This window comes from Corvus moneduloides, chromosome 6 (assembly GCF_009650955.1).
Source record: "Corvus moneduloides isolate bCorMon1 chromosome 6, bCorMon1.pri, whole genome shotgun sequence".
NCBI lineage: Eukaryota > Metazoa > Chordata > Aves > Passeriformes > Corvidae > Corvus > Corvus moneduloides.
The window spans coordinates 15,642,252-15,656,800 of NC_045481.1; the positions used below are offsets into that span (position 1 = coordinate 15,642,252).

Below are 14,549 nucleotides of genomic sequence, written 5' to 3' on the forward strand. Positions count from 1 at the left end.
TTTGACTGACTGGAGAAAGGGACCTGTTCTGATACAGAAGGCTCAGCCCACCCTCCTGCCCATCTGCAGCAGAGTAACAACTATCCTGTAATAATAAAAAATGCAAATAAAAGCAAAAACCCTAAACTGCAGGCAATGTAAATCACTTTACCACCTTCTTTTCACTCATTGCAAAAGATTCTATCATGACTTCTTCCAGCTGCTGAAAAAATAATTCAAAAAATACTGAGAAAATATACTTCGATAACTAAGTAAGTGGGGATGCCTCATATTAATCTAAAATTAATTTCCATGGAACTTTACTAACTTATGCCACATTGCAAGTATCCAGCCTTGTCAGTGCCCCTGTATTTGTTGAAAGGGTTAGAAGCCAAGGTGTGAGAGGTTCCAGCTAAACAAGGGAAACATGCTTTGGCCTGTAGCTGAAGCTAAGATGAAGAGGAAGATAGTTCTGATTGCCGGAGGGCTCAAGATCCTAATCAACCCTCACCCCTTTAATTAGCATGAAGCAGCTCATGAGCTGCAGCTTACAGAGTTGGGCCACAGAAAGTCACAGGAATAGTCAGCTTGCTCCTGATCAGGAATGGCATAAACATTACCCTGGGGCTTCCTGTGGTTGCAGGTTTGGCATTGCCTGAACAAGCTCTGCAGTGTAAACAGAGGATTGTAATTTATTTAGCAACATTGTACAGCAAGATGCAGTACAGTGGCACACCAGGTGAAATATGTTTCCCACATCTGCAGTTGTTCAAGGGTTAAGATTCAAAAACTGTAGTTTAAAATGAAGGCATTTACCAGCCTCCTCCTTCCTAAGATTGAATCTGGTCTTTGATATATTTAATCCAAGTTTTTCTATATCGGAGCAAAGCAAATTCCTCCTTTTTAGTGCCTGTGCTTCATTTCCACAGGAGCTAGGAATGCTCAACACCTCTAAAAACCTGCTCTGCTGCATCCGGAAAAACGTACATAAATATTTCTGTCTCTGCAGACTGTGTTTTAGATTGGTCTGAAACGGTGACATTTCTTAAAGAAGAAAACTTTCAGAAAGAAATATTTTAGGAAGTTGGCTTCAAGATTTTCATATTTCAATACATTCATATTCTATTCTGATACAAATATAAATTTTGAGCTTAATATACTGACTCAAATTTTAATAAAGTCTAAAAAAAGTCCAGTGAAATGATAGCTGAAATAAAGCACTGATATTGGCAAAATGAAACACTTCATAACAAGAACTGCAAGTCAATTTGTTTCAGGATTTGTATATAAATTTGATACTGTTTGATAAAGTCTTGTATTTTTGAGTTACAAATTTTTCCAAAATTACCTTACTCCCATAAAATATTTAAGTATCAGTGAAATACTCTGCAGCAGGAATCATACTATCAAAATACATTTACTAATTCTAATTACATTAATTAATTTACTGTGAAAAAATGTGTGAATATGATTAAGATAAAAAGTGTTCTGTAAAATAAAGGTTAGAACGTATGAGTGGCAAGTAAGATGAAGGAGACAAATAAAGATATTTATTCCTCAGAGCAATCACAAATAGAGAAAAAATGCTATGATACAAATTCTCAAAAACCATTGGTATGAGCTGTTTGCAGGTGTTTCCATTCCTTGCCTACTTTCCAATAAACCCTTGGGTCAGGATGACTGCACTGTTCATGTGAATAATGACAGGAATGTAAAATGTTTCCTACAAACTCCCTAAGTCAATTACCCCTTTCATATTTCTTAAGGCTTTCACCCTTCCTTCCTTCACATGGGTACTTCTACCACTGTTCCAATACTCTGCTGAAGTTATAAACCACATTTATTGTGGCACTGTGAGTCAGCAGAACTCGCTGAGCAGTTCCCACTGCACAGGGCTCCAGGGCTGGTTCACAGAGAGCACCTTCATAGAAGCATCATCTGCACCTCTGTTCAGGATTGCAGGTACGCCAACCCCTCTGTGAGGGACATCGTTATTGTCAAGGCCATGCTTTCCATTCCTGGAGAGACAGAGAAAAATGTTCAGGATGAAATGGTGATCCTTTCAGATGAAGGGGAAAAACAAAAACGGGGAAATGATACTTGTCCTTTGAGACACAGTAAATCAGACTGAAAGATTCTTCCTCTGAAATGAAGCACAGAACAGCTGCCTCAGTATTTAGGGATGCACAATCCAAAAATTAGAATGTCAGCTCATGCTTGCATTGCCTGCCTTTTGCCTCCTGCCAAAGAAAGTTAAATAAGAAATAGCTGTTATTGAAAACATTGTTTAATCCCTCCAGATACTTGCAAATGCTGGAAGAAGGAACATACTTGGTTTTGCAGTGAAGATTCATGTTTGCTTAGAATCTTTTTTCTGTGAAAGATGTACTGACCAACCGCTTTCAGTAGCTGTGTAAAACTGTTCCTCCCTAGGACCCCAAAGTCCCATGGCGCATCCACGGGCCACGCCCAGAAAGGGGCGCTGTCTCTTTAAGGCGGCGGCGCGGGCGCCCCCTGGCGGCGGCGGCGCGGAGCCCGCGGGGCGGGCGCGGCCCCTCGGTGCTGCGACGGGGCGGGAGCATCCCGGTGCCCGCCCCGCGAGGTGGGTGGGAGCGGAGCGCAGGGGACGGCCTGGAGGAGGAGGAGGAAGTGGAGGCGGCTGCGAATAGCGGGCAAATGGGGAGCTGAGCGGCTGCAGCAGCACCACCACCACCACCACCGCGGCCGCGCAGCAGCAGCAGCGGCAGCGGCAGCGACGACGGCGAGTGGGCACGGAGGCGAGCTCGGCGGCGGGGTCCGTGCGTGCGGGCGCTGCGGGCGTGCCGCGGGGCGGGCGGCGGCGGTGTGCCTGCTCGGCTGGGCGCTCCGGGGCTGGTGCGGGGAGCGGCTTCTCTCTGCCTCGGCGAGCTGCCCGCCGGTGCGGGGAAGGGCCTGTCTGGGCTGCCCGCCCGCCGGGGGCTGCGCCTGGCGCGGCTCGGCGGTTCAGCGGAGCGGGCGGGGGGCAGCGCCCGCCGCGGGGAACCGGCTGATCCTCCTTTCTCTGCTTCTCTTCCAGCCGTCGCTTGGCAGGCGCCGAGTGCGAGCGTCAGCCGCGCTGCCCCGCCGCCCTGGTCGCCTGCTCGCGGGGCGGCACCATGCAGACCTTCCTGAAGGGGAAGCGGGTGGGATACTGGCTGAGCGAGAAGAAGATCAGGAAACTGAATTTCCAGGCCTTCGCCGAGCTGTGCCGGTAAGGAGGCGGCCCTCGCCGCGGAGAGCGCCGGGGCGGACGCCGGGGCAGGCGGCGGCCCCGGGATGGGGCTGGGGCCGCTCCGTGCTCGGCCGTGGCCCGCGCCGCCCTCGGGCGTACCGCACTCGGTGCAGGGATCCGCGGAGCCGGCTCTGCCCGCCGGGACCGGGGCCGCAGGGCTCGCAGTGCCCCGGGCACCCCGCCCCGCTGCCTCCGGGCCGGGCTAAGCGCTCCTGCCTTCCGCTCACCTGGGCGCTGCCGGTCTCTCCAGGGAAGCACTATCCGGGATGGTGCAGCGTCCCCGTGGGTGTGCGAGGGCCCGGCACAGCCCCACGTTACTGCCCGCCTGGGTGCATTTCTGTCCCCTGCTTCCCGAGAGGTCTCTGGTATTCCCGCTGAAATAGTGTAATTTGGGATCTCTGCGGACCTTCTTACGAAGCCGAGTTATTATTAGAAAGAGTCAAACGTCTGGGAATAACTTTCCTTCAAGTTGTGTGAAAACATGTAAAATTAGGGTCTACAAACCCCTGAGTAAGCTTGTATTCATTTGAGATGTGAATAAGACACCTGAAGGTGGTATAACCACGTCTATTTTGTGCTGTCCCAGAGGTAAAGGTTAGTTTGATAAGCTGTAATTAGACTTTATCTGTACAGCTTAGAGGATAATTTATGCAGTATATTACACAATTTTATTATTTAATTGGGAGTTTAAACTCCTTATCGGTCCAAGGTCTTGTGACATATACATCACAGTTTCTGATACTGAATAACAGCTTTTTCTTACTTCATTCTAATAGTAAGTTTATAACAAGGATACTAAATCAATTTTGATAATTGAAAATATGCTGCAAACTTTACAGAATATATTGTATAGGATGTCAAATACACTTTATTTAAAGCATGTCATTCTAAAAACACTAGTCCCTGTGAAATTTCTGTTGACAGCCCTTGCTTCTTTCTGTAAAGATGAAGGAGGCAAAACAGAGAGCTATTTCAAGAAAGTGACAGAAGCTTTTACATCAGCTTTTGTACTTGACATTTTGTATCCCCTCCATCAAACTTCAGCAAAATTTACTAGACTTTTTTGGAAGTATAGAAAGGGCCACAAGTTCTGGTTTAATGTCTAATTTCACGTGGTTCTCTAAGCAAAATTCTTGTCGATGAATAATGCTAAGTTTTGCCCTTGTGTGAGATTTTAGGTTAGTTTTTGTGATGCTCAAAAATACACTTTTTACCTCTATTAGGCATATGAAAAATGTAATTTTTAGGGCTTTGAGGTTTGGTATAGCTGTTTTTCATGCCTGGAAACTACAGTGAATCTCAGAAAATCCATTAAAAACTTTTTCGTATTATGTACTGTACATTGTTGTATTTAGGAATCTCCAAAACTGACTTTTTGTCCTCCATTGTCCTTGTTTCTCTTTTTGACTAAGTGCTTTGCTTCATTTTTCTCTACCTCAGAAATTCCTTACACTTGTGTTACATAGCATGGATCCACAATTTCTTTTTGTACTGTATAAACCTATTAATAGTTTTGGGTCCTCATGGTGCTGTGAAAATTGACCCCAAAGAGTCTCTCTTGCTACACTTTACTAATTTCTTGGTGAAAATTAGGCTACCTCATCCTGTACAGGCTAAGCTCAATTTGAATACCAGTTACAGACACTGGATAGAGGTGGCTGTTCATACATGCTTTGGTACTTTTAAAAGCATTATTAGCATTTCTGTACAAGCAGAGTTAAATGTTTGGTTTAAGTATCAGTACAGTCATTGGAGCACATTCTGCTGATATCTTGGATGCTCTGTTTTCATTCCCAGTAACTTCAATTGACACCAAAGGGAGGCTGCATTCATTTAGGCAAAGATTTCAAGTGTTTATGGATAATATCTACTTGATAACTTGTGTGTTTGTAAACTTTTTTTTCCATAGACAAAGTTGTGCCAAACTCAACATGCATCTTACTAGAAGTCTTGTGTATGGTAAAAAACAAGACAAGCATACTCATTCCTGTACAGTGATTCATGTGTTAGAGTGGACTATGTGTCTGTCTGTCTACTCTATGTGCTTTATGGTGACTGCTACTTGGAATTTATTTGCCTGTTGCCTAGGGATATACTTTCCGGATGACTACAAAGTTCAGATTTGTTTGTATGAGTTTGTGATGGAGCAGTTATATAGTCCAGGAAAGTAAGAGGAGCCTCCTAATGAACTCCTGAAGCATGCTGGCTTTAAATCAGGGGTATTGTTAGGATAAGGAGAATCTTCATTTCTTTACAGTTTGCCAGGGCAGCCACTTCTTGTGCAAAGCACTGACATCTGAAAGAGGTCATGGACAGACATTTCAAAATCTGTTCAAAGCATTCTCTGAGAGATGGGCTCTAAGTGCTGGACTGCTTTCTTAAGCATGGCTCCAGGTTTTAGGTTAGATTGTCTGAACTGAAAGGATACATGAGCCAGTGTGAGTGGACCAGCAGTTAAGGTGCAGGTTTGGGGCATAGGCAGCCCTGCCTTGAGCTTTCTGCTCCACAGACACTGGGCAGGAACCTTAAATACTTTCCTCATGTTTGTATCCAACTTGAAACTTCCGTATGACTGACATGGGAGCTGTCCTGCCTGAACATAGTGTCTTGGGACTTTTGCCTAATCTTTTTATCCACAAGGGAATCTTCCTTTTATCAAAGGCCTTAGAGTTCACCTGCACGTTTGGTCCTCACTGAGACAGACTAGATATATCCCACCTGAGCCATATTCTTAGTAGAGCATAACTTTGTAGAGGTAAAGGTAGTGCCAGTGTTTGTATCTACCTTCACATTTATAGCCCAGACCAGTGATCCCAAATTGTGAGTTGCAGCCCAGTGCAGACCTTAGTGCTTCTACATCTCCTTGGGGTTTCTGAGCAGAGTGGTGAGAAAAAGGGCAGTGTGTTTTCACAGGTCTGTTGCAGAGAATCAGTGATCCCTGAATACTGCCTTAAGAGCTGTTGACCTGGAGGATAAAGCAGTTGGCCTGTCACCTGGGAAGCCTGGTTTCAAGCCTGCAGCTGATATCTCCCAAGGGAGACCAAACCTGAAGATAGGCCAAGTTCACTCTGATCCACTGGCTGAACCTGCCACTGTGTATAGAGAGGAATGTGACTTCCCTCCCCAGTGCCAGGTTAGTCATTCTCCCTGCTATGTCTGAAGCACCCTGGCAGGGGCATTCCTTTGGGATGAGGTGTGTCCTCTGTTCTGGTCTGTTTCCTGAGGTGGTTTTTGGTTTTGCCCAGCAGCTCTTTTCTATATAAGCTGCTTTGTAAGCTGGCATTGGAGCAAGACTTTTATGTTCTGTTCTGTGCATAGATACAGTTTCAGTGGTGAGAAAAGAGTTTCTGTCTCAGTCTTGCTGATAGGAAGGCATTCCTGTTTGAGTTGTGATACGGGGTTGAGCTCTTTTATGTGGAACAGGGCGCTTGGTACATGTTTCTTACACTGTCAGTGAATTTATTAGGCAACTTACTACTGTTGCCAAGTTGTCCTGTGCTTTTAGTAAAGCTGCTAGAACACCATGCTTTGTGTTGCACTTGGAATTATCTGCATTCCAGCATATATGCTGCAGCTGCAGTTCCCTGAGTGTAGGGTGCTTGTGGGACCGCAGCGTGCAAATGTCTGGTTTGTGCATCTCAAATAGACTTTCTTGTGAACCTTTATGTTTTGCTCCTCTGGTGCAGGTGGTACAGTCTCAGAGCTTTAGGTTGCTGTCTGTTGTCAAAACATAGAGTATCTATTGCCTACTGAAAAGTAAGCAAGGTTTCTAGGCACTCCTAACTGAGAATTTAGGAGCCTGTGATATAAGGGTGTAGTTTTGATGTTGTCATGTGTCCCTGCGGCTGCTGAAAGGAACAGTTCCTCCTTTCTCTAGCTGCTTGGTCTCATCCTCTGTCTCAAGCTGGGTTTAATGATTATGCAGTTGGCAAAGACGCTCAATCCAATCAGTTCCATGCTCATCACACTGACCTTGGAATGGCTGTCACTGTGCAGGTGCATGAGCACTAATACGAGGTTAGGGAAATGGAGGTGCCACATTCCATTATAGAGATGGGAGAGCTCTTGTGTGAATGTCAGATGGTGGTGAGGACTCTTGGATGCCCATGTTACCATTTTGTAAAATTTGTGTGCTGCTGGGCGTTGTGAATAACGTCTGTGGATGTTGTGAATAAAAAGACTCCTGTTCATGCCATATGAGGAGTGGCATATATGCATAAAACCGCCTATATATCTACTCAGTAAATGAGTTGTGTGTGTTTGGCACCAGTTAAGATTAGTGAGATGCAGCCATTTACAAATGTCTCTTTGCTCTGTAAAAGCCTCCATTTCCTTGGTAGTTGTTCTGCTTGTCAGCTGTTACTATGGTCTCTTTTGGGAGCTCTGGAGATATGAGGCAGTAAGGTCACGGCAATATGAATAAGTTATAGTGATGTGAAGTGAAGTATGCTTCATCCAAGGGGAGATAATTTAAAGTCACCTAATTCTAAAGGATAAGCTACTTCTCAGTTATTTTGGACAAAAGCATTCACATGTGCAGCTTGTAAGTTTGCATGGTAATGTGGTAGCTTTTCTGTGTAGCTATATACATAAAAAGTCAGAATTTCCTCTAAATGGCATGTAGAAAATGAATAGAAAAGCAGTTGAAGAGTTGCCTGAAGATGTAATTCATGTCATAATAAATCCCACAATTTGACTGATAGAAGAACAGTGCTTGTCCACCCTAATGGCCAGATTATTTATGGTAAGAATTTACTCTGCTGTGGGTTTTTTTGTTTTTTTATTCTGTTTTGGTTTTGGCTTTCTTTTTGTTTTGTTTTTGTTTTGGGTTTTTTGTTTTGTTTTTCATAAAATAGGGTGAGCATCTGGGAGGAAGAAGTTCTCAGGAAATGATAGAAATGCTGAGAAACTCAAATTCTGCCCACAAAAGACAATGGAAGGGGGTGACTGTGTTATGCCTTTTAGTAAAGCTCAGTTGTCTTGATTTTTAGTGACCAAGCCAAATTGACATCTTCCCTCCTTGAGAGATCATCCATGTCAAACTGATAGCATCCCCTGACATGCAGGAAGCTGAGTTATCTTGGTCCAGTTTGGATTCCTAGGTGCTATGCACTGGTGAAGACTGTTCGGAAACTCGAGGCTGTGTTCTTGAATTGCGACCTGCATCAGTTCAATAGGCCTGGGATTTAGTACAGAACTTTGGGTATGTAGCTCCAACAGAGCATCTGTCAACTGTGCTGAAGACCATTTTGTTATGACAGGTCACTGTCATAACAAAATGGTGTGTTGGTTTGTTGGTTTTTTTTCATTGAGTTATGATGAAGCTATTTTGAGGCTGATACCAGGTCGATCTGCTGAACATAGCAACCAATGATTTTTTTTTTTCCCTACCAAAATATTAGTATGCCTAATTTAAATTTCTGTAAATTTCTGAACTTGTTTGTCTTTTTTTCCTTTTCTTTAGGCTAAATTGATTCTTCAACTTCTGTCAATTTAATTTTTGTGATATAGTTAAGTATTATTTTAGCACATATGAGAAATCACACTACCTAGTAATCTACCATAAAATGGCAAGCACTGTTGTCAGTGCTGTAGATCTGTATGGTTCTCTTTTCCTGTTCTAAACTTTATTTGTGGTCCCTTGTGTGCCATGGCCTGTGCACAAGAACCTAACCATGAGTTTTAAGACAGATTTAAGAATAATGCTGGTTTGAGGGTATTAAATTAATCTGTTTCTTTATATAGCAGGCATGAAGTATATTACATATTTTTTCCAGGAAGAACTCAGGGGATTTTCTTTAACCCCAATTCCCCACAAAAAACCCTAAATACTACTTTTGTTAAGTATCTGGCTTGTGCTAGTCAGCTTTTACAGCCTTAAAAGCCATAAAAATAAAATACATGTGTGTTGATCAATAGCTCCTATTGTTGGTTGTGTTAGTCTGAAATACTATATCATGAGAAGTAACTGGGGGCCAGATGGGTGGGTAAGTTTCTTTGACATTAACTCTTAAAGACAACTGGCCTAATGGTAGAACTTATACTAAGCCATGAAAAAGTGTTGAAGGTAGTAGCAAAGAAGGATGTATTTCTTGGAGAAGAAGCTCACTCTGTTTCTGGATTCCTGCTCCTTCTTCTGGTCATGTGTAGAGACTTTACATCCCAGAAGAGCTGGATATGTGTGCATTTTCTTCATCTCTGAGAGCACCTACTGACAGGCATTCTTCTCACAAAGAAAGAGCTTGTGGTGTTATGCTTGCAGAACCATTTCATGGGAACACAGCACAGCTGCTGGACAACAGAAGTGACTGTAACAATCACCCTTTCATAGTGACTCTGTTTTGTGGTCTAGCAATCATTTACCTCAGCTTCAGGAAGTTTGTGTCTTCCTTATGGCACATCCCTTTACCACAACCTGTTGGAACTGATATGCAGCAAAGGAACAATAAGCCTGGTCATGTGGCAACTTTTCTGAGAAAGATGTGCATTCTTTTGCAGATCACAGGCAGAATACAAGTTGACAGTGTTGCCAAAAAAAAGCCCCAAAAAACCCCAAGCAAATGTCATCTTGGGGTGTGTGAGTTGGAGCAGAGCCTGCAAGGCGTGTGAAGTAGTGCCTCCATTCTGCACAGCACTGATAACACTGCTGCAGTAGCCTCACCTACTGCCTTTGGTCTGGGGCACAGCATTTCAAGGAAAAGGCATTTCAGCTGGGAAGTGCCCAGAGCAGTGAGAAGAATCGGAGATTTTGTAAATACAGTGTATTGTACTGTGCTATTCAACATAAAGAAGAGGCTGGAGATGGATCTTGTCTGTAAAAAGCTGTTGTAGGAAAGACAAAAATCCAACATGTGTTCCCCCTCCTCTGCAAAGCATATTCCCCAGTTCTGTTGTAGGTAGAAGAAAAAGTAGTGGTCTTCAACTGTGCCAAGAAGGGATGATAGGTAAGTGAAAAAGATACTGTAATTGTCTAGGCAGGCAGTGGAATTTTTTGCTTGAGAGCTGTACAACCACCTTGGACAAATATGCTGGGAATGATAAAGGCCTGTGGTGCTGTTTCAGGGCAGAGATGTTGACCTCTCCTGAGGTCAGTGCTGTTCCTGGCTTGGTTCAGTCTGTAATAGCGCAGAAGGTACCTGAGAAACCATTCTTGGTGTACATTAAGTAGCTTGAAGTCCATTTACTAATTTGGGAGTCATGACTTGGGAAGTCTAAGCACACAGTCTTAATGTGTGTAGATCTCTTGAACGTAGAGGCTCAGTGTGAGTGGGGTGTCAGAGATGACAGAAAATGTTTCCTCTGTCTTAATGTGCTGCGTCTGGGAATTGATAATATCTCCTGATATTGGCCAGATAATGTGCTATTCATCTCAGCAGTTGACACTTTTTGGTGGATGACATTCCTGAACATGTTCCAAAGAAAGAAGGAAGCAGTGCACGTGAAACACGCTAAAATAAGTGTGATAATAGATAAAATGAGCACCTGGGCTGGTCACATCTGTGCCACAGTGTTGTGCAACAAACCCTCTCTTGTCTGGTTATCTTCCGTTTTCTCATTTTTGAGTTCAGTGTTCAGTCCTTGAAACAATGGCTTGTTTTGTACTAATGGAATTTAACTCTGCTCAGAAGGAGTTATGTGGTTAATATAATCGAGGAGGAAGCTGCTGCTACTGCCATACTGTCCAAATACTACAAAAATACTAGTTAGTATTCAGAGAGGAATCCTATTTGGGACAACCACGCTCTTTTGGAATGGCTTTCAAAATAACTGAGTTTCACTGAAGGAGGTGTCCTTTATTTCCAAGCAGAATGTCCTTACTTGTAGTTCCTTCCTCCCAGCTGCAGTGCTTGGGCTAATTTGACTGGAGTGTGATTGCCACTCATGTAAAATAATTCCTGTGAACTGGGAGCCAAATCAGAAGTCTGCTTTTTCCCACAGTCAGGGTACTACCTATGCAGGCAGTAGGGTATAGGCACATTGAGAGGTTGCTCTGAGGGCTGTCGAGGCTCAGATCTGTAGAGTGGAAAAAATCATGTTTCCAGATCTAATGGCACTTTTAGGAAAGTAATTGTCAGAGCCAGGCACAGGACTTGGAAGCAGGTTCAGTTCCCATCAAGCTGTTTAATCTTCTCCCCTCCGATGCCAGTTAGTGAAGATCTGTTACATGTCTTGTCTTGTAACGTATTGCTGAGTCAAGTTTGCTTGCTTGGAAGAATTCGAAGTTGGTCCTTCCTCCTCAGAAACAGCTTTATTTTTGCTCTTCATCAGACTCCTCACAAACTTTTCTTTCTCCTTGTCAACAAGGAGTTCTTTCCCTTTGTAACACGCTGGTTCTGCATGTGCGGTCTGGGTCCTGAGGCACTGCCTCGTGAAACTGAATTCTTCATGGTGCCACTGGCAAGAAGAAAAACAAGTAAATGAGACATGTTTGTAGCAAAATACTAAATCTTGAGTTGTGAAGCCATGATGCTCCTGGCTGTCATTCTGAAGCCCCATGGTTGTCTCATCAGACTACCCCACCAAAATTCATGGATATTGGGGGTGTTGTCCCCCCCCCAAGAGCATTAATGAGCTAAAAATCAGTGTTTTAAGAGACCTTGTTTGAGTTGAATGTTTTGGCCATAAGCAACATAGATGTCTTTTTCTGAAATCTGTGTTTTAACATGCTGGTGATTCTTTGTACTTTCTGTGATTTTCTTCCTGATGTTAGGTATGGATAAATACATGCAATACTGCAATGTGTTTTGTTACAGCAGGAAGAAGTAGTTCAGAGGATTCTCTGGAAACAAGGACCTTGGCACTGTGTGTTGTAGTGCTTAGTAATGGCTCTTGCTGCCTAACCTTGATAAAGTTATCTTCATGTTGGAGTTGGGGCAACTGGTTAATAGCTGATAGAACAAGTGATGTCTGGGGTGATTAATGGTGCTGGAAGGAAATGATATCATAAAGGTTCACTTACGAAATGCCACGCCTGACCCACTGGCAGCCACAGTGCCACAGTCCTTTCTCCCTGCTGTTCTGAAATGACTTCTGTGGTTTAAAACATTGGTGGGATGACTAGGCTTATTCCTAATGCTGTCACCCTGCTCTCCCTACAGGGATGAGAAGTGTCATCATTTGTATCGGTGGGCTGTGAAACACTGCCTGCTTCAGCAGTATGGTATGTTTTAGTGAGTCCAGCAGTGACCACTTAAACCTAATTGGGTATGTGTGTTTCAAGGAGTTATTTCCTTGTAGTTAAAAAACAAACCACAGAGATGAATGTAAATACAGAACACTCTTGTTCTTTAGCTTTATCTGCGTGTCATGCAGCTGTGTGTAGATGCTGCTTTGTTCAGGAACATGCTGTTCCTTTGATTACAAAATCTCATCTCACTTTTGGGGAATTTACAGGCTGAGGATCCAGCCCCCTCTGGCTGCTGTCACTGGAGTCTGGTACCAGTGCAGATGGAATGGGCTCTCCTTGCTGCTGTTTGAAGGGTGAGGGGCTGGTGGGGGTAATGGTGAGGTTACTCCCATACAAGTTCATCAGTATGTTTTGCTTTGTAGCAGAGAATGTAATTGCTTGGAGCTGTTTGGGGTGACAGACCAGCTGAAGAGTGTGAAGACAGCCAAACAGACCTGAACCCAGCCGGCCAGGACCTGAAGGGATGGCTGTAGCAGTTGCTTAGGGAAAGTATGAGGCACAGAGCAAATGTGCTCACCTTGCCCTTGGCAGACCCTCCTTGCATTCTGTCAGTCACTTCTAGAGACTTTGGTGGCAGCAGTTGTGTCCGTGGTACCACCTGTAATAGCCATGGATGGATCTGCTCCACATAAACCTATTAATGCATTTTTGAACTGGCTTTCATTTCTGCCATCAGGGGAACATAGGGAGGCTATTGGCGTTTGTTGGCAGTTCTCTAGTTTGGCCATGAGTAAAAACATAAGCAAATACAAAGTTGCATTTGCTGTGTTGGAGGGGGGGGTTGGGTTTTGGTTTTAGCATGGTTTTTTGTTTGTTTGTGGTTTTTTAAGCCTGTAAAGGAATAGGTATTACTTATTTTTAAGTGTGTGTCTAGGTGTTCATTTTACAAAAGCACCCTGTCTCTTGGCTAATAAAAAAAAAAAAATTTGGTCCAGATGTCTTGAAAAGTTCAGAAGTCAAAAGTTCTTCCCTAAAAGAAAACACTTTCCTGCTAAAAATAAAATAGCTTCTAGACGAAGGAGGAGGAACTAAGAGTTTGGTACAGTTTAGAAGCCATCTTCTAACTTAATCTAGTGCATGGTAATCTGTGACTTGAAACCAACAGTGGAGGGGTTTGTGGAACTTAAAAGCCCCTTGTAACTGAAGAGAGAAGAGTGTACAGATCTTCATTTGTTGCCTGATGAGGTTAAGTGCTAACATAGCGGAGGGGCACTCTGAGAAAGTGAAGCACTGAATTAGTACTGCAATAGTAACAGAACCCCTGTCTTTCTAGCATTTATGCCAAATGTGCAATTAATTTTTTAATAAAATCTGCACCTGACTTTTGTCTTATATTGAGAGCATTGAGTTTTTCTGGTCTTCCTATTGATTTTTTTAGTTAACATTGCCTTTCTCAGGTCTCAAGAATGACTTTAAGTTGCTTCAAGTCTGCATTCTTTCACCCCGGTGTCTTAAATGGATTTTCTTTGCCAGTAAGTCTTTAAGCACAGATGTGCATGCACTCAGCCAGCCTCATGGTTTTAGAGTTACTGTGCTGTCTGGAACAGGTATACGCCGACAATGTGTTGAGTCATGATGTTTCCAGCATTTGTGGCTTTAACGTGTCATCTGAGATAGTCTGGGTAAACTGTGTTATCAGAGACTCCTGTACAAGGCACCCTGGCATGATAGAGCTGTGTGTGAAGCTCAGCATTCAGATACACTTGCTAGTTGGAGGGGTGGGAAGAGAAGGATACAGGGAGCTTGTTCTGAGGTTGCCTGTGGTGCTGCTCTTGTTTTGTCGACAAAGAGGGAGCTTAATTCACTGGAGCTGTCAATCTGGTAGTTTTCAGGCATTGAAAGAAAACTCCTGTAAAACCGTGTGTAAGAGGGAGGAAAGGAAAAAGAAACTAAGCAAGACTACTATTTTGATGAAAGATTGATGATATAAAAATCCCCCCACAATTGTAGTTGCTGACCTGCACACTGTATCTAGTAGAAAAGGGGAAAGCGTAAGAGTAAAAGGGAAGTATTATTGCTGGCATATTGGGTTGGAGCACTGTGTGCTGGGGGAAAAGTACGTGATGGTAGAATTGAACAGCACCCTTTGTCCCTTGGTAGAAGTTTTCTTTTTCAAAACTGCCACCTTTTAAA

At 43.6% G+C, this 14,549-nt stretch overlaps 1 protein-coding gene across 1 annotated transcript in view; it reads left to right on the forward strand.

The window, feature by feature from the left end:
• The first annotated feature begins 2,658 nt into the window (after nucleotides 1–2,658).
• The window catches only part of ITPK1 (inositol-tetrakisphosphate 1-kinase), a 145,210-nt gene continuing 133,319 nt past the window's right edge, over nucleotides 2,659–14,549 (forward strand). The window contains exons 1-2 of the mRNA XM_032113283.1: nucleotides 2,659–2,773; nucleotides 3,035–3,208. Coding sequence (XP_031969174.1) covers nucleotides 3,114–3,208 — 95 coding nt within the window. The 5' untranslated portion in view covers nucleotides 2,659–2,773; nucleotides 3,035–3,113. The remainder of the gene's footprint in view (nucleotides 2,774–3,034; nucleotides 3,209–14,549) is intronic.